Source organism: Cinclus cinclus, chromosome 2 (genome assembly GCF_963662255.1).
Source record: "Cinclus cinclus chromosome 2, bCinCin1.1, whole genome shotgun sequence".
In the NCBI taxonomy this organism is placed as follows: Eukaryota; Metazoa; Chordata; class Aves; order Passeriformes; family Cinclidae; genus Cinclus; species Cinclus cinclus.
In genome coordinates, this window is record NC_085047.1 from 97,870,015 (window position 1) to 97,890,379 (window position 20,365).

Sequence of the window (20,365 nt, forward strand, 5' to 3'; positions counted from 1 at the left end):
TGCTCTAGAAAGCAGCCGAGAGCTGAAGTCATAAGTGGGTAGTGGGACAGGTTTTAGCAGTGCTTCAGTGTATTGGGAATACCAAAAAAACTGCTGGCTGGAATACAAAAACCATCAACCTGGTCAGAGAAATTATAGCCATATTTTGGAACTAGAAAAGCCTAAAAAGTCACTTTACATATGTGCATATATCTATGCACATATCTATATAGAGAGATATGTGTGTGTCTATTGGAGATGAGTGACAGTGAAAGTTTACTTCAAAATATATTCTGGAAGTTTTGGAGTTTTTTTTGTATTTGGGGAATTCTTTGATATACCATTTCTGTGTGGAAATTTTCAGGGGGGCTTTCTGTATTTTTCTTCCTTCTCATATTCTTTCACACACACAAACCGCCCTCCTTCCTTTATTTTTAAATAAATCAAGAGGAAATAAAGCAGGAGATTGTCTTCAGAAAAAGTGTTCCACCTCAAGTTTTGGATGCTTTGTCCTCGCTTGGTTTGTTGTTACATCCAAGGATAAAGATGTACCTTTATGTCAGGAGACAGGACAACACTGAAAATGGAAGAGGAAAGGAGCAGGGAATTGCATTTGACATAATCAAGATCTTTTTTTATGGAATTGATCACAACTGGTTTAGTCTAAATTAGAGTAACTCTTGTATGTATTTAATTACTGAGAACAACACAAGAAACCATTCACATTCCTTACAGGATTTTGCTGCTGGGTGATAGCTTTTGGCCAAATTTTAGGTATTTAATTCCCATATTTCCCTGGTAGATATATCTGCCAGTGGTGACTAATGTAGCATGAAGTAATTTGAATTCTATGAATATAATTATCTGAGATAGATAATACCAAATATGTCTTTGTCTGTCTAGGATGATGATTCCTTTGGTATTCTGTAGAAAGGAATGTTGTTTGTCTGTTTTAATGGGAGGCTAAGAAGAAAGATCAAATTAAGTGGTCATGAAAAAAAAACTTCATTTTAGAAAATTCATCCAATTCTAATCATAGCTCCCAGGTTAGGGGTTGGATGAGTTCTTAAAATTTGCAGTAAGGAATACATATAAGAGTTTCTGGAATGAAAAGCAGTTACATTGTCAATTTCTTTTAATTTGAGGGCCCTGTGGGTAGCTGCAGACTCGTGGTGATATTTTCAACCTCCTTTTTTTTGTTTTTTCCTGCTAAGGTTTCAGAAGACTAACAAAATAAATTAAAAAAAAAAAAGTTTTTAATGCATTGAATAAATTATTTAGCAGTTCCTTTACAGTGGCTTTTTGCGTACCCAGTTAATTATGTTATATATTGGTCTTCTAGTGTGTTTTAATTTCCTGAACACAAGATAGAACTGCAAAAACCACCATGGATTGGGAAGATTCTTGTTTCCCCAGCATATATAGATTTACTAAAAAAATCTGGTATGTCTAGCCTACTGTTACTGTAAGGGAGGGGGGGTGAGAAAGCTGAGGATGAGGAAGCTGTTTGGGATTTATAAGTGGACAAACAAGGACACCTGCACTGTCACTATAAATTCTTGAAATTTTCTCTGTATGGAGTAAGAAAAAAACGTGTGAGTGGCTTGCTGAGGACATTCCAGAAACGGAACCCCTCCTAGCTAATTTGCATGGCTGGCGTGGGGCAGCAGTGTTTGTAACTGGTTGTCTGTTTCTGTAGGACAAACAAGTGCAAAGTGGTTTGGTTTATTTGGCTTTGAAACAATCTAAGGGCACCTTGTGAGCTGTACCTTACAGTACGTGCAGTGCTGGAGCACGCTGCTTGTTTGAGAATGACAGTGAATTGTGCATTTGACCTTTAAGCTTCTGCAGGTTTCCATTTTATCTCAGGGCTGCAGCCTTTCTGCATTTCCTTGGCCATCTTTGGCATGTCTTGTAGCCAATTACACTGGGATTAGGCCAAATTTCTGGTTCTAGACAAGGTTTAAAATGACTGCCAGTAGTTTGGACCTCCTGCTGTAACTTTGGAAAAGTGAACTTGGGCTGTTTTACAAAAAAAGTTTTTAACACCACAGAAAGGCTTTGCTGCACTGCTAAAAAGCTTTGAGTTGCATTGTGGTGAATGGAGGGAGAAGAGTTTTATTTTGATAGCTGCTGTTCAGCGTCACCACATTAAGTGGTTCCCAAATTCTTGTGTTTGTATCTTTGAACATGGTCTAAACTGTCTGGCAACTAAAGTGACTGAAAAGGGAATATCTATATTTTGAACAATCTTTTATATAAATTATCCGTACAACAGTTTTTACTCAGATTTAGGGCTGACAGTGCGTAAGAGTTAAAAAGAACAGATGCTTCTGATTTGGGATTTTTTTTTTGTCTTTGTAGATTCATCTTAGTTCTGACTGGAGACACTGACTTGTCCATCCTTTTACTTCTAAAAATTGGGATTTCTTCTCTAAACCTAGGTTTTATTAGGGTGAGACCCCACCTTGAGCACTGTATCCAGCTCTGGTATTGCCAGCATGGGAAGGACCGTCAACCTGTTGGAGTGAGTCCAAAGGAGGCCACCAAGAAGACTGGAGCATTGGAGCACCTCTATGTGCGAAAGCTGAGAGGAGTGGGAATGTTCAGCCTGGAGAAGAGAGAGCTTTGGGGTGATCTAATGGCAGTCTTCTAGGACCCAAAGGGAGGAGAGAAGTTGGAGAGAGACTATTTTCAAGCAAATGTCGTGAGAGGACAAGGAGGAATGGCATCAAATTGAAAGAGAGTATATTAGATATTTGGAAAAAATTCTTTGCTCTGAGGGTAGTGAGGCACTGAAACAGGTTGCCCAGAGAAGCTATGGATGGTCCATACTGTAAAAATATTCAGACCAGATTGGATGGGGCTCTGGGCACATGGTCTGGTCTAGTGGAAGGTGTCCCTGCGTTCCTCGGAAGGGTTGGAACGAGACAATCTTTAAAGTCTCTTCCAACCCAAACCATTCTTTGATTGATTCCATGACTTATTTCCTGTTGCAGCAAATACGGATGAACACTGCATTTGCAAGGACTGGCCTCTAATGCTCGCTTGTGTTTAGATGTGCCGTGGGGAGCCCTGGCTGTCAGTGATTGCCGCCGATGCGGAGCGCAGTTCTGCAGTCCCAGGGCTGCAGCCGCCAGGAGAGAAGCCACTGGCGTGTGATCACAGCAGAGCGCGCAGCTCTGCCGGTGTGAGGGCGGCTCAGCTGGGATGAGGAATAATCCCAGCAATGGCGGCGGTTCGGCGGGGACGGGACGGCCGGAGCCGCCGCCTCCCTGGTCACAGCGCGCGGCCGCCGGCAGGGGGCGCGCGCGGGCCCCCGGGCGGGGCCGGGGAGATACGGACGAGGAAGAAGGGAAGCGATCCTTTGGGAAGGGATGAAGAGCGGCTTTGGCTTCAGAAAAACGGCACCTCCAGCCTCTGTCCTGTGCGGCTGCCGCTGCTTGCGGGGAAGTGTGTGCAGCCTCAGGCTTGAGGTGTGTTGCCAGCAGTCAGGCCTTTGCTCGTTCAGCAGGGGGCTGGAATTAACAGACATTAACAGACAAATTAGATATTAAGAAGAAATTCTTTACCATGAGGAGGGGGAGGCACTGGAACAGGTTGCCAGAGAATTTATGGATGCCCTCTTCTTGGGAGGGTTCAGAGCCAGCGTGGATGAGGCTGTGAGCAACCTGCTCTAGTGGAAGGTGCCCTGCCCATGACAGGGTCCTTTAAACTCACTGGTCTTTAACTAACTGATCTTCCAACCCAAACTATTTTATGGTTCTATGAAGTCAATTCTAGCAATTGGTTTTCACCTGGATGCAGGCCTCTGGAACAACCTGTCACATTTTTGCTTTCGTTACTCCAAATGCAGAAGTCTCTATGGCAGGGTTACAACAGAGGTGCTATTTGTTAGATAAGAATGATACAATTTCTGTTGGAGAAAATGGTGCTGTGGAAATACATGCTTCTGTTGTTGTATCTGGTGGCCTTTTATCTTTCTGCTTTTGTAACCAATCTTCTATGCTTATCAACATTTTCCTTCCAGCAGCTTCTGTAAAAGCACTGGTAGAAAGACACTTTCAGTGAAATGCTTTTAATAATGCTTCCACTAATGCTGGAGGTTTTCTAAATTGTAGGTTTAGGTGATCTCATTCTGTCACTCCGAAGTAATAGAGAGGTATTACATTAGAATGTAAATGCTCAGCTTCCAGCTTCTTTAGTTGCCTGCAAAATACTCCTGTTTTGAATCTTCTAATCTCTTCTTTCTAGTCTTTCCATTTTGCTGAGTTTCAGAATCAATATTTATGTTGCAGTCCACTTTTTAGAAAAAGTAGTTTCTTGAAGTGCAGGATAGATTCTCACCATTTAATTACAATTACTATCAGAAAGTACTGTTGGCTATGCATGGTGAGTTAATTTTTAGTCATGTTGTGAACTTTCCAACAAAAGCAGGCGTCTGTGTTTCCGCCTTCTAGGTAACCCACCAGTATTTTTAGGCTGTTCAGACTATTATGTAGGGAAAAAAATGAACCTCTCAAAAATACTGTGTGTCCGCAAATACAGAAAATTGAACAGAACTTGTAAATTTTTGTCTACTTGACTTGCCTTATGCCACAACTCAGTCTAGTCTGTTCCTCCCCTTGCTTGACCGCTCAGGAAGATGAAAGTGGTGGTGGATATTGTAGCACAGAAAATGCCTTCTGAAAATGACATTCATGTAGCAAGAAACTATCTTATCAAGATCTTGACAAGTTCCATGAGGTACAGTACTGACTTTACATGTGCATCCCTTTTGTTTCTTCCCAGTGATTGGATTCCTCCTACCGTTTGTCAAGCCCAAACTGTCACAGAAGCCCTCTTCCCAACCTTCTTTTCCTTATGCTCCAAACGCTGCTTGTATTGTGCTAGTTTCCTAGTCTTGTGTTTCCTTAGTGGTATATTGTAGAAAAGTAATTGTCTCATAAAAGATAAACCTTTTCAGTTGAATTGATGCCTAGATCTACTGAATTGGCTGTAACGGGTATTTGTGGTTTGCTGAGTTGGTGTCAGTTGTGTTCAAGGTGAACAGTGGGGGGGGAAAGGACATGTGATGTTCTGTGCAGCTGAACAGTGGAATCATAACTTTTCCCATACCTGCACACAAGCTTGGAGCAAGCAAGGACTGTCTGGAGCCTGTCATCGCAAGACTGAGCAGAATCTTTTGCACTTGTTTGCACTGAGAGTACTGGGGCTCCTCTACTCTCTGAATGTCATGTCCTACCAAGAAAGAGCAACTAGAGATGCTCTGTTTAACTGTTTTCTCTTTTGTCATGCTGAGAAGAGTAGGCTTTTGGTTATGGAAACAATTACTTCTTTTTTTTAGTGACAGTAATGATGCTGCACTTGTTAGTGGAATTGCAGTTTCCCTGTAGAATTGTTATTCTCCTTTTGTAATCCTGCATGCAGTGTTTGGAAAGGCAATTCATCACTTATTTCTTCAGACCTTCCTGAATGTACTGTGAAAAGCCATGTACTCAGAGCTGGCCTGTTTTGAAGACACTGGCTTTAGTTTTGGTCTCTGAATACAGTGGCTGTCTGATAACAGACAAATTTATAATAAGGGGGGAAAGTGTACAAGTACCTTTTTACAGTTCAAATTAAAAATATGGAATACTTTTTCAGTGTAGCCAATTACTTCTGTAACTCAGACAAACTACTTAACCTTGGAGTAATAGATTTCTTAAGTACCTAAGTGCATTAAAAAATCTTAACTATGGTCCTATAAGCCTTTTTATCAGGCTCGAACTTCGAAAGATGGGATTTGTCACACCTCATACTGCATCTAAATTTTAAATTACACTTCCTACAGGATGAGCCAAGAAGGGCTTTTCACTTTCAAAGAAGGTCCTGCTTCATTCCCAAGTGACTGAGAGGGTCTAGACAAATGACCTGTAATTGGCATCTGCTGACTGAAACGGAATTAGCTGAATTCCACCCAGAAGGCTTATTTAACCTTAGGGGGAAAAAGAATGCACTTATTCCATGAGTGCTGAGTGATGTAACATACAGCAAGTCCTTGGAAGGCAGTGCTGTAGTTACTAATTCCTGAGCAGGAGGAAAGGGGTAGAGGAGTATTGGAGCAATTTTCCAAAACAGTTAAGGTGCAAAGCTCTAACAACAATCTGCTTTTGTACTTCTTAGAAGGGATCTCTTCTGTTAGGTGACCAGGAACATTTGGAGGTGATATCCAAGCAGATATTTGGAGACTTACCTGATTCACTGAACTGTTATTGAGATGTGTTCTTTCAAAAACAATCCCAGAAAACACCAAAACAAACAAAAGCTCCCCGCATATCTGGGATGCCAAACATTTCAAGAGCTGCAGCTGAACTTGCCTGGAGTTAATAGGATTGCTTGTATCACTAACTTGTATGAAACAATGTACATGACTTTAATCCTTCCTGTCATTAACTCGTTTCTTCCTAGCTCCTCCCATGTGCATCGACCTACAGTAAAAACTTACCAAAGCCTTACTGTTTTCGAGTTGTAAAAGAGTTCAAAGTCTCAGTATTAGCTTTAACTATTAAAGCTCTGGATAGATGCCAGGCATTTTAAAATTTATCAATCTCTGTTCCTGGTAAAAAACACCGATCTCACCACCCATTAAAAAAAAAAAGAAGAAGAAAAAGGCATTTCACTGCATATCAAGCATTTTAAAGAAATGGTGATGTCTTTTCAAAACTGGCATGCATGTAGAAAGTTCTGGTGTTTAAAGTCGTTATGCCTCTGTCCTATCTGTGAAACGTTTTACTGCTGCCCTGCTAGATTTTTTGCTGCATATGACCTTACTGAACTGTTTGCATTAAAGTAGCACCCTCTGCCTCTGTTGTTTTCAGAAGGAATGACCTAGCCTGCAGGCCACACTCCTGGCACGCAACCAAATTTACGGAAAGCCAACCTGAGGCAGCCACGTCACACCTTCCCTCATCTAATGCCTGCTCCTCCTGGCACTCGAGCTATCATGCAAGGTGAGTCTCTGCTTAAGTTACACACATTCAGCTCTTAACAGCGAGGCAACAATAATGGAGGTCGTGTTGTTGAGGTTTATTTTGGTTTTTGGTTTTTTGTTTTTTTTTTTTTTAAAACAACCAAAACAGAATCGTGGTATTATATTTCTTTAGAGTTGCCTGTCCTTGCAGTGCATGAAGGGGGAGTTGGGGAAGTTTGACGTATGGATGAGTGGATTTCTGAAACAGTTTGTGATATGTGCGTGTGATTGAAAGGTAAGAAACTGGCATTAAAGGCAATCACAAGGGTATGCTTCTTGCTCTGCATTTCCTTTCAATATCTACTGCTAAAATCCTAAGGCAAAGTAACCATCAAAAATTAACATTTATAAAGTGAAGTAGGAAAGGGAGAAGAAATTTTGTTTCAAACAAAAACTGTTTCAAACAATTAAAAAGGCTTTTTCTAAAGAAGGTGCAGAATGCTTTACTGTCGTCTCTTAAGGTATTACTGGTTTAATGAGTTAAACTGTCTTTCTGTAATCCTTCCCTACATCTGTGATCTTGCTTGTCTAGAGGGGTAATAGGACCGATTATTTTCACTCACTGTTTAAAGCACCTTAGTATTGGTTAGGTCACATTCAACAGTAAAGGAGAAAGGCTGACACTCAGGCAGTTTTAGCTGTGAAACTCTAAACCTTTAGGTAATGTCTGTTTGTGTCTGGTTACAGGTTCTTGTTTGTTTCCTGCTCCTAGGTGACACTCTTTATCATTTTCATGGAAGATTTTCTTGGTTCTTGGGGTTGTTTTTGGGGGGAGGGGGTATTATTTTTTTGTCTTTAGTTACTTTTTCCTTCTCAGTTCCCATTAGGCCATAGTTACACTGAGCATTAAAGAAAATGAGTCTGGTGTTCAATCGCATTTTGGGAAGTAGGCTTTGGTTTAATATACTTAGTGCTTTACATTCTCTGCTGAATCATTACTTCTAGAGGTTAATGTTTTGGGGTAGTCAAAACAAAAGAACATTAATATTTCAGTATTTTATTTTATTTTTCATCTAATTTTTACAAACAGTTGTACATTTACAATGTTTTTACATTGTTTTCTTTGGGAGCACCCTACTGTTTTTGAGTTTCTATTTGCCCTTGAATAAAGTTGACATTAGGCAGAAAGGGTTTTCTTTAAATGTTTTTTGTAATTCTTTATTAGTAGAAGTTTTAGAAACTTTGAATACAATTTCTGCTGTTTTACATTGATTTAAAGTTTGTATTTAAATATCATATAGGTGGGTTGATTTAGACTTATAGATTTTAAGACCATAAAAGTCCTTGTACATAGAAACAAAATTCAGAAGTTTCTAAAATCTTCTATAGAGCTCCTCATTGCAATGCTATAGCCGAAGAGTATTTCTACTATTAATGAGTCTTCTACACTGAGCTGTAAATCATATGTTTCCTGCTCTTCCTGGTGGTTGTCCTTGTACCTTGTGAAAGTAAAATACTACACGATATGTCTCAAGGTGTGTTTTGATAGGAGCTGGGTGTGTCCCAATACTTTAAAAAAGAGAAAAAAAATGGTTCAATGCCAGTTTGAAATGAGGTTTGGTCAGGAAATTGTGGGTGTAAAGGAAGAGGGGAATGGGAACAGAGCAGCCCTCTCCCTGCACATATCAGAAATAGCTGCAACTGCTGGCAGACACTAATAAAAAATAAACTAATAAAAAACCATTCTTTCTCACATGCTGCTGAAAGATTTAGTGGCATTAGCACAGTCTAATAGCACAGTTCCCAGGTCACTGCCATCCTGAACGCTTTGGCTACCTGTGCTGCCCACTTAACAGGTGATGTATTTGGGAGATTTGTCAGCCCTGGTGTCTGTTGTGCAAGACCCTTTCAGTGACACAGCCACTTTTACTGTGCGGCTGCTGGAGGAGGCCCAGCATTCCCATAGTGGCAGCCCAAGGATTTTGGTATTTTGGGGATTTCAGTTTCGTAGTGGGGTTCTTTGGGATTGCTGATCTGCAAAAAGAGGTGAGCAGTCTCAGAGATTCCCCACTTCACAAGTACATTTCACAAAAACCTCAGTTGATTGGAAAGCACAGCAATCAGTAGCTGAATGCAGCAGTATGCAAGGAGATAATGGAAATAGCCCGAGGAGGGGATATTTGTAGACCAAGCATCCCATCCCTGGGCTGTTTCTGGAATTTTATGTTCTTCCTTGAGCTGAGCATCTGAGACTGGTATTCAAAGCCTAAAATCTCTTCCGAATGTGCCTACCTGCATTCTCTTTGTGAGTGTGAAAATTCCCTAAATCACTTGTAAAACATGGGGAGTTCACTGTGGGGGAAGGGAGGATAGGGACACTTTTTTGTGTTGGTGGAGTGGGGCACGGCTGGCCAAAACAACCCCATGAGTACTCTCCATACTATCTGCTGCTAGGTTAAGGTATGGGCAGTTTGATTTGCTTTAGGGTTTTTTTGGGTTTTGCTGGGAATTTCTTTTTGCCGGTCTGATTAATTTGAACATTTGAGAAGGTGGAACAAGCTAGAGGAAGACAGACCAGAGGAGGCTGTATCAGTATATAGGAGAGAGGGTGGTCCTGGAACCCAGCCGTCCACATCTAGTACTATATATATATATGGGGTTTTTTGTCATGTGACTTTAATACAAAAATATTAAGATATCTTGGGAGCACTAGGCTAGGTCTAGATGCTTCTCATGCAAGGCTAGCGAGCTAAAACTTGTAAAGCTTTTGGTGCTTTCATTTCCCTCTGTGAATCTTCTGTCTTTTTCACAGAAGTCACACCTTAATAACATGGTGCAGACTTTTTCCTGACCTCTCCTAAACTAAGGTTGAGTGCACTTTTCTGGGAGGAGTTGTAAGTGAACTATCTTAAGTTGCTGAAAGTTTAAACCCTGCATTTTCTTGTAGTAGGATATACTATAACTGAGGAGCCCTTGGGTTTTTTCCTGTGCCCCTGATTCTCCAGATGAACCCAACCACCTTTTCTGCTTCATTCTGGTATTACAGGTGTGGCTGTGAGACAAGTGTGCTTTGAGAAGGCTACCTGAGTTTTGGGGCAGTTAGGGTCAGGTGCATCTGATTTGTAATCCCATGCAGTTGCTGACATGAGATAATTTATTTAAGGCTCCAGGAGCAGAAGCTGGTGCCCCAGGGCTGGGAAGGACCCAATGTGGCCAAGGAATGGTGTTTGTAGATTATTTCTGGATTTCACCTACCAGATTTTGACCAGCAGTGTAGGTGCTTTTATGAATCTGCTCTAAAACAGCCACTGAGAGAATGATATCCTGGGATGCCAGCCAGGCTCAGGTAGAGAATTGGCTTTTGGACTCTCTTGTATGTCAGGGTTTACAGGAGGATTGCCCTGCAGTTTAGGACCACAGGAGGCCATGGTTTGCAGTAACATGCCATTAGAAGCCTTCCTATCCTTCTTTAAAGTGTTGGCTACTTTTCTGGGTTTCCATTAGGCCTTTTCTAGCAGGGCTTTGACCTCGTACATTGATGATCTCTGCTTCACATTTGATACCAGCAGATTTACATGAGACCTGTGAACTGAGACTTTCCTGCACAAGTGGCATCTTTTTTTTAATTAATGCCAAGTGTCTGTTTGGATTTTGTGAACTTAAGGTCTTTTTCAACCTTAATGGTTCTGTGATCTCCTTAGTGCTCAGGGGAGTGGGAATATCAGCAATTCTTAGTAATATCTGTCTTACATTATTTTTTGACAAAAAAAATCCTAGTAATGACCAAGATACTTTTTAGATGAAGCACAGTATCAGCCTAAGATGAAAATTAAGACCTTTTTAAAGATAAGCAAGATGTTTCAAATGCTGAAAATAAACAAGTGAAAGAACTTACAACCCCACAAGATGAGGCCATTGCTAGTGTATTGTGTTAATAAAATGCTTTTAGAAAACAAGCATAAAGTGTATTTTCTCTTATTTAATATAAATTGCTTTTGCCCATGTTGTGTAAGAAAAGAAGTTTAAAAGGCTGTAGTAGTAGAGGGGGAAGAAAAAAGCAATTTTGTTAGTACTGAATTCCAAATAACTGTTGAGTTGACCTTTGCATTTTTTGACAGAAGAAAAGACCTTTATCACTCTGTATTTTTTACGTGGACTAATCTAATTTTATTGCTAGCTTTCACAGGTCTCTTTACAGCACAAGATTTGATAGATGCTTCATATAATTATAGCTACAGGGAAGTGGAATAATTTTGGGATTTCTACCAAGGGACTTTGCATGCAAAGGCAAGAATTTGAATTTGGTATATAAAAGCAGGAGGAGCTGCCAGTGAAGTTCAAACAGGGAGATGTGATGGGAATAATTGTAAAGACTGTCATCTCAGCATCATTGTGTTGGATTGACAGGAGGTGGGTACTGTGGCAGAAAAAAGAAATGAAAGAAAATTAAACAAAACTCAGGGGGTAGGAAAGTAACAGAAGCAGCAGGATTTTGGAATAGTGTCCTTGGCAAAAGACCTGAAGAAAGTACAGTGTCAAAGTTGATTTTATAGAAGAAAGAGTGGTAGGGAGAAACTGGTAAGGATTCTGGAAGGAAAGTTGAAAGTTTGTTTGACCATGCAGAGCTTATGTTGCTTTGGCATCTCCTCCTGAAGTTTTCCTGACAGTGTTGTGGGACTGGATGGAATTGAATGTTGTTGTAAGAGTGTCAACCTGAGAGTGATTTGAAACCACACTGCTAAGGTGCCTATGCAGGTGGTATTTGAGACAAATGCATTTAGCGCATCTCTGCTTAAAAGTTAAAGCATCGAGTAAATAGGCAGATGTGGATATAACTGTATGGGAGTAACTTACTGACGAGGAAATAACATCATGGGCTGAAGGAGTTTAGAGTCATATTTCAGAGATGGAGAGGAAGTACATGAGTTTAATTGCTGGAAGATTTGGGATGTATGGAAAATAAGCTGAAAAATAAGTTGGTGTTAGTCCTGGGAAAGAGGGAGCTAATGGAGCTCAAACTAAATTTTTCTAAATGTCAACAAAATCAACAATTTGCAGGGGGAGAAGGGACTCTTCAAAGAGATAAATGAATATTACTTACTAGCAAACTTACGTGGGGAAGCTGAGTTAATTACTAAGGCTTCAAGCTTTGAGTCGGTGGTAAAATATAAAGTTGGAGCCTTGACTTTGTGTTCAAACTTTTGATTTTCTTAGATTGTTTGTCTTGAACTGCTGTGCAGATGGATCTTAACCAATATTATGAAAATGGGTTATAATTATGTTGTGGCATTTTTTGACTTTTTATATTTATTGACACCTTTTTTTTGTTTCCTTCAGTAGTTGTTCTTCTAATGACCTGTCAAATTCATGGGATCAGTCAAGTCTGTTTCGTACTTCTGATCAATTCAGCTCTTTGGGAAGTATGGACAGCTGGGACCACACTCCCCAAGTAGCCCAGTATGGAAGACTTTCTTCTGCAAGGTCTAATAGTAGCATTGATCATCTAGGGAGCCAAAGTAAGCGGGATTCGGCCTATGGATCTTTCTCCACGAGTTCTAGCACCCCTGACCACACTCTGTCCAATGCAGACACTTCTTCAACAGAGAATATGCTTTACAAAGTGGGCCCCTGGGAGACTTCAAAGCATGGAAGCAAGTCTGGCCAGTTTTTGAATGACAGCAGTGGAACAGAGGACAAACCTGGGTATTTGCCAGCTCCCATCCAGTACGAGAACAACAAAAGTCCTAGAACAGAGGAGCACCCAGATGTCAAGCTCACTAGCTCAGGAAGATCCAGTTTTGGACCTGTCTGGTACGTTCCTGATAAGAAGAAGTCTTCATCTCCTCCCCCCCCACCTCCACCTCTCCGTAGTGACAGCTTTGCGGCCACCAAGGGCCATGAGAAAACCCATGGCTCTGTGTACTCAGAGGGTGCCAGCACGCAGCACTTTACAGCCCTGAACCGATCTCAGCCCAGGAGTGACTGGAGTTTGGAAACTGCAGAGCAGCTGCGGCGGCCCTCCAGAACATGTGAGAGGAGGATCAGCAGCTCAAATTATAAAACCGATCTCAGTTCAGAACATATTTTTTCTTCAGCTGGTGAAAGGTACAGTAGTAATGCAGGAGCTGTGAACAAGCTGCAGCCATCCTTGTCCAGCACCGACATTAGGTTTGCACAGCCTACTTACACTTACCACCACCAGCACCAGTACAGTGATGAAAGCACCTTCTATCACAGTGCAAGAATCTTAGCTGCACCTAAAGATCAGCAACACTATCTGTCCTACTGTGGCATTCAGGATTTAACTACAGGTAATTTTCATGGCTACAGTCCAAACCAAGCCAGTCTTATCAACACTTCCTCTTTGAGCAGTGCTGCTGAACAGAAGGTGGACAACACTGGAACAAGTCTGTATTATTGTGTGACAGCAAAACAGCCTGCTCAGGGAAGCTCAAAGCCACTACAACTCAAGGATGACAGCTGGAAACCTGCAGTGGGAACTGATATGTCACTTGGACCGCATGAAAATTCTGCAGTTGTTACCATGGCCCCAAACCCAAAATACTATCTACCTCAACAATCTCTTGAATCTTCACTGACAAGGTGTGAAAACAGTAGTCATTACCCAGTGGACAAAGAGGGAGACGCTAAGTGTGCTATAGTAGAAGAATCTAAAAAACTTAATCATACTGAAAAATCTGGACAAAAGAAAAGCTATGAGAACAGCTTTGAGGAAAGTGAAACTAGGCACAGTCAGCCGGAGTATGTAAAGGGTTGTGTCCTTACCACTGAAAACAGATCTGTTCAGAAAGATTTTAGGTGGGGGAAAGATGAGAGTAGCAAGATTTCTCCTCAGAAGACGCCAATGTTGCACTCTTTAGCTCAGGAAGGGAAAAAACAGTCTAACAACAACCCAGAAGTGGTAACAGAACGACAGTCCTCATTTGACACTCACCTGTCTAAACAGGCACGGAGGAGCGATCGTTTTGCAACAACCCTCAGAAATGAGATCCAAATGAGAAGAGCAAAGCTGCAGAAAAGTAGAAGTACTGCTACACTAGCAGGGTCATCTGAAACAGAGGAGTGCAGTGAGACCTGGAAACCAGATTCAGTTGAGAATGTCACCACCTCCCCAAACACAAATTTTACCAGCACCTACAAAGATCACCTCAAGGAAGCACAGGCCAGGGTTCTGGGCGCAACGTCGTTCAAACGTCGGGACTTGGAGCCCAGCCCTGCTGAATATCTGCCCAGGTCACCTGAGAGGAAAAGTGGTAGTTACAATTCTTCATTACTGGCTTTGGTTTCTGAAGATGTCTCTGGATATCTTGAGGCTACACAAGCCAAACCAAACCCTACAGGAAGTGGCACTCATCACATTTCTCGGATTGGAGCCAGGAAGAGGTTTACAACAGAGCAAAAACTGAAGTCATACTCTGAACCAGAGAAGATGAATGAGGTGGGCATGTCAGAGAATGAACGCCATGCTCATTGCCGTCCAAATATATCAGAAGAAGCCCTGGGCTCATTTGCAGACAGGTGGAAATTTTTTGAAGAAACAAGTAAGCCTGCATTTAGAAAAGCATCACAGAAACCAGTTCCCCATGGTCTAGCAGAGGGACAGCCTGAGAGGCCAGATAGGAAAGCACAAGAGGGAGAGGAGCTGTGGTATGAGAGAAGAGGTCGGGTAGCCTCTGTTGGACTTGAAACTGTTCATTCTTCAAAATATAATGTCCACCATAGCAGCAGCAGTAGGGCTGCTGAGAGGATTGGGAAATCTGCACAGCCACAGCGCCTGGGAACCTTTGCAGAATATGAGGCATCATGGAAGGAGCAAAGGAAGCCAATAGAGCCAGGAAGGTACCATTCAGCTGATAATATCCTGGACACGGGCCATGAACAGCAAGGGAAATCCCAATATACCCATGAGAGGTCTAGATCATCCCCTTCCACTGATTTCTACAAACAGGTACAAGTGTCTTTTACATTATCCTTTAAGTTGTCCAAGGTGGTGTCCAAGCAGAGAAGTGGAGGGGAAAAGAAAATTTTTTTGAAAATTTCCAAATTAGGAACATTATGTGTTTGCCTTTTGTCAGTAAAGGAGTAAATGTTATAGGTAGATATCTTAAGTAAAATGAGAAAGATCAAAGTTTGCACTGCACAAGAGCAATTGGATCACAGTAATTTCTTGTGTGTTGTAGTCAGATGGAAAAAAACGATTTAATTGCTTATATCCTCTTTTTTACGGTAGAGATTTTGAAGGTTCAAAGCAATTTTCACCCAGACTTATTTTTTCATTGATGTGGCTGTATTCCCTGTTTGAATTCTCTGAAACTATGAAGAAAAGTATTCCACATGTAAATAATACATATTTGTGTCTAATTTTTTAATAGTCTAATAATTTCCATGGATTTTTCTTCTAAACTTGCTTCATGCAAAAGCTACATAGGACAAAACTTCTGCCTAATAAAGTTTAGAGATTACAAATATGCCTGTTAATGTTAAAGCCACAGCAACAATGAAACTGCTTAATGTTTTATGTCAGTTTGCTTGATTTAAGATGTATACATTTATTCCTTAGAGAGATGCCTGTTCAACTTTCAAGTAAATATTACGTTAATTTTTAACTGAGCAGGGCCAGGCAATGGTTGGCAGGTGGCACTGGAAGTAAACAGAGAAACCAAGTCTCTGTAGTTCTGTTAAAAGATGTCATTCGAGCTACTACAAGATTGCCTGATATGTATAAGGAGTCATAGTGTGTTCAACCTGAACTTTGTCTTCTGCAAGAATAGAATGGAAGCAATGCAGTTATATATTACTTTTTCTTTATTTTTTCTCCTCTTGATTAAAAACATTACCTACATATATACACAGTCACCTCTGTGTGTGTGTGTGTGTGTGTAGGCATGGTGTAGAATGAGAATAGCTCAAAAAGAAACAAAAATATTCATCTCTAAATTTTTGGACTGTCTTTCCATAAGTTTTTTGTGTCTTTAAGTTTGGAAGTTATTTTTGAGCTCTATGTGCAGACTTAACTATGCCGATAATTTACTAAGGTAGAGATTCCAAGCACTGAAAATATTCACCTGGAAGTTACATTAAAAATTAAATTCACTTAATTATTAAATAATTGCCTTCCCAGCAGAAAAAAAAAAAAAATCATATAATCTTTTCCCTGTATGCATTTCTGGTTTATTAGTCAGTGCCCTTAAGTTCAGTATAGGCCTCCCGGGGCAAAAAGCAGACACCTGTTTAGGCACCTGGAAAATATGTTTATAAGTGCATTGAAGATGCTTACAACAGACTGAAGTAAATAAAGATGTTGTTTTGCATATATGATTCAGATTATTCCAGTGCTAATGCACAATTAAATTTCCTGTAGGTTCAGTGTTTGTAATGCAAAGCTATGCTTTGGGTGGGGTTGTTTGAAGATAGTGAGATAATAACATTCTGGAACAGCACTGTTGGTGTTTCGCTGAGCAAATAAAGTACATGCACAGAGATTCATAGCCTGGTGCATACTTGCATCTCCTGAAATGTGAGCAACTCGTCTGCAACTCCTGTGTCTCTTTTTTTTGTTTGTTTGTTTTTGCCAAATGGAAGTTGCAAACATTTATATAAATGTTAAGCTCTTCTGTAGATCAGCAAAGCAGAGCAGCAACACAAGCACAGCCAGGTTGGGAGTGCAGCGCACGAGGTCACAGAGCACACTGTACTGCTTAAAACCAAACAAGCTTAAAACATGCTATGCTGTTGACTTCATTTATATTCAAACAAAGCAAACCCACAAATAAGAGGTTCCATAATCACAGATTTTTTTAGGAGTCTGAAAAATGATGACTTGGTCTCTTACTTGTACTATAAACCTCTTTTAGGAAGTATCAGTTGAAGTAAGGAGGCAAGCAGAGGATTTAAAGGAAGATGGGGAGTGTATTTTCTCTAACATTAACAAACTGGATGAAAGGAGCTGCACTGTGAGGTAAGTACAGTATTTTTTTAATTTCTCTCTCTGAAAGATTTGATTTTGACAAATCTTTCTGACAAATTTCTCTGATCTGATCTTTTCCTGACTCAAACTGCTGTGATGATTTCAGAGTTTCTGTAGTGCCTTTTCCCCTTATTTCCCTCCTTCTCCCCATATACTTAAATGTGCATGATAGAGTTCATGTTGGGACTGAAATTTTTGGGGACTCTAGTGTAAGCTTAAAGAAATTGCTGAGTGTTGAGCATATGATAGTTTGTTCAGAGGCAGTTGATTCTTGTTTGTGTGCGTGAAATGATAGCTATGGGATTTTTGGGGGGTATGTGGGGGCCCTGAGGTATCCCAAAAGAGATTTCTAGTATTATGCTTGGCAAAGACAGCGTGCTGCTGAAACATAGTAGTGCTGTAAATTAGACTTTCCTTTTCTTGTGCCTTTACAGAATACAGTACATGAATATAAGACAGTAAAATTTGTTTTATTGTTTGAAGAGCTCTGATTTTCTCTGTTAATTCATGTTTTAATTAATGTACAATGTTTTCAAACCCTTTTCAAAGGTGTGACTCTGCACAGTGTGGTTAAAGTCCTTTGAATGTCTAGCATGCTGAGGGTTGTCCTTGTCCTGGCCCGTTGTGGTGTAAGCAGTGATTTCAGCAGTCTCTGATTCTGCAGCTGCTGAGGTTGTGCACATGCTGCTATTGCCAGGTCTGACAGCTCTGGGTTTCATAACATAGGGAACCCATGCGTAGGAAAAAAGAACCTCTATAGGCTTTCCTCAGTTCTGTAAGTGATATTAATCTCTCAAGGGAGAGGAACTTATGAACCATAGTAAACATACACTCTAGCTGTGACCATAAAACCTTGTAAAAAGTTCCTATTTATTTGTGGGTTCATATGATTGTATTTTGCATTGCTTATGGCTTAGCTGAAGAGACCACCCCCTGTTTTTCTAGTTTTTTGTAGCCCTTTGTACTTACCATAGTGATTCCAAAGTGAGCAGCCCACGGGGGTGCAAGTGTGGGAGCAGGAGTGGGGAGGGAAGGAGGAAGGCAGAGGGGGAGGCAGCCCCATCATCCAGGAGCAGCCGGGCTGCTGTGGGCAGGCAGCAGCTCTGGACACGTAAAATCATTTCCATCTAGCAGTGCCGAAGCAGAGTCACAAAAGCATGTGAATAATACTCCTACACCAGCATTTTAGCAGTGTTTGTGAAGCACAATTCTTGCTTTATAATCATGGAATCCATGAAGATCACGTGACTGGGCACCAGCTGCAGTGACTTCTATTTCTGCTGGAGCCTATTTTGACATACTATTTCAGATGTAGTATTTGGCCATTTTACCACATTACAGAAGGTTTTGTGAAATGGTCTCTTTCTCAGTGTTTCTCTCAACATTGATATGCAGAAGGTTGATATGCCTCCTGGATTCAAAAAACTAATTAAAATCTCTCATTGAGGCATTTATTTCCTGTGTTGTGAAATACCACTGCATGATAATGAATGGCTGCCTTATGGGAAAGGATATACATTTCTGTGTGCTCCTTTTTTTTATAAGGCATTCTTGTGCTCAAAAGGACCTGGCTTCATGGCGTGGATTGATTTTTATGATTTTTGAGCTGCTCTAAAGGCATTTAATTTTCTATTTTTAAAATCTAGCAATCTGCAAATGGCTAGCAAATGTACCTAATTCAGGATATATTCTAGAACATGAATAGTAACCAAACCTGAGGTCTTCCTTATGGCCATGTTTAATATTCTCTTTTAAAATTTATGTTTGGACTAAATTGCTGGGAGCTGATATTTTGTTCTACTGACGCCTGTATGCTGTGTTGGCCTTTGTGCTATCAAAGTCAGTGTGATGGGGCTGAACACAGGAGTGGCCCTTCTGCATTTGTGGGTGTGAGATTTGCAGGAACCTAAGTTGAGAGACAGCTGTGGAGTCCATGGGTGCTTTTTCCAGGTTAGAGACTGTCCTACAATACAGGGTGCCTCTTGGTCTCTCCCCTTCAGCTGTTTTGAGAAAATAAAAAAATTATTAACTTGAAATAAACTTCTAATATTTACCATTTACAGCTTCCCTGATTATTTTCCTCAGAAATATGAGTCTTTTTAATGCACTGAATCTAGAATGAAAAAGGCTTAGAATATTGTAACAGCAAAAAGCTTTTTAAAGCAAACAAACAAAAATAAAGACGTTTGATAACTTCTTTTTCCTCCTGAGGTTTTTGCTATTTTTCTTGGCTGTTCTTTTTTAACACACAGTTGTAAAACCTAAGTTAACACTACTTTGAAAAACTGGGGTGGGGGAGATGATTTGTGAATGTTGAGTTGATGAAGATAGTTTGTGAACCTCTTTCATCTTTGAGCTTTATTTTTCCCCTCTGAGATTACCGAGTGCTTCCAGTGAAATCAGGTTGTTTCATCTCCCTTTTTGGAAGAGCTGCAACATGTTCTTCTGAGCTGCAGTATTTAATAGCTTAGGGTATTACTTTTGTAGGAAGAGAAAGTAGTGGTCCATAGAAGCCATTGTCATCTCTTAAGGAAGTACCAAACCACTCTTGTTACGATCCTATAGGGATGCAGTTATCTAATATGAGATGAATATTTTTTTACTGAGGGGTTGATGTGATTCTATGTTCTTAACTTTAGGGCAGATAAAAAGCATTATACAATTCCACTTCTCTGTAAAACAAAAAATGGTGCTTTTTTATTGATGCCACTTTTTCTATTTCAAAGTCTGTGCTTCTTTAAACATGTCTCTCTGCATTTGCAAAATGACTTATACTGGCTATGTAATTACTTGTAGAAGTTTCCACAATTTATAAGCTGAAATAGACCTTCAAAAAGTTAGAGGGAAATGGATGCACTGACCAGTAGTCTGTGGCTTCCTGCAGTATGACATGCATGCATAAGTCATTCTGCATCAAAAGAATCATGCTTTATGATCTAATTCTTAAGATCACCATCTGTTAGAGATGTTTGCAGCCATTGCCTTTATTTATGTTCTAAGAACATGTTACTCCTAGCTCTATTAATTTGTTCCTGTGATGTCTATTAAAGTTACATAACTTCAGAAAGTGAAAAAGGATATCTGAGATCACAGGCTGCAGAAAACATTTTCAGCATTTAATAGGTGTCAAGTCCAAAAATATATGCATGTCAAGTGTGGGACCACAGTGTGACTCAACTCTAATTACACACTGTAAAATATTTCTTTCAGTGTTTTCATACCTTTGTAGTTACTCCTATTTGAGTTGAGCTCTTGAAGACAGAGGAACAGCCTTTACAATACAAAACCAAAATAAAAATATTTTCTTAATGCCCAAGTTGTCCTAAATGTCCAAGTATAATGTTCTAGAAAAATCTTTGATAATCCAGAAACAGGAGCCTATAGACCTGTTCCCAAGTTTTTTATTGGGCCCTTTATAATGAACATTTTCCAACACCTGGTGAATA

General features: G+C 40.3%; 1 protein-coding gene across 4 annotated transcripts in view; it reads left to right on the top strand.

Annotated features, from left to right (window-relative positions):
• SHROOM2 (shroom family member 2) overlaps nucleotides 1–20,365 on the top strand; it is a 116,434-nt gene that overhangs the window by 65,049 nt on the left and 31,020 nt on the right. For 2 of the 4 annotated variants that reach the window (XM_062488015.1, XM_062488017.1), the window contains exons 3-5: nucleotides 6,840–6,971; nucleotides 12,269–14,900; nucleotides 16,807–16,910. In XM_062488015.1, the coding sequence (XP_062343999.1) occupies nucleotides 6,840–6,971; nucleotides 12,269–14,900; nucleotides 16,807–16,910 (2,868 nt within the window). Of the gene's footprint in view, nucleotides 1–4,620; nucleotides 4,726–6,839; nucleotides 6,972–12,268; nucleotides 14,901–16,806; nucleotides 16,911–20,365 lie in introns of all 4 variants that reach the window. The other 2 variants (XM_062488014.1, XM_062488016.1) reach the window with 2 other exon arrangements.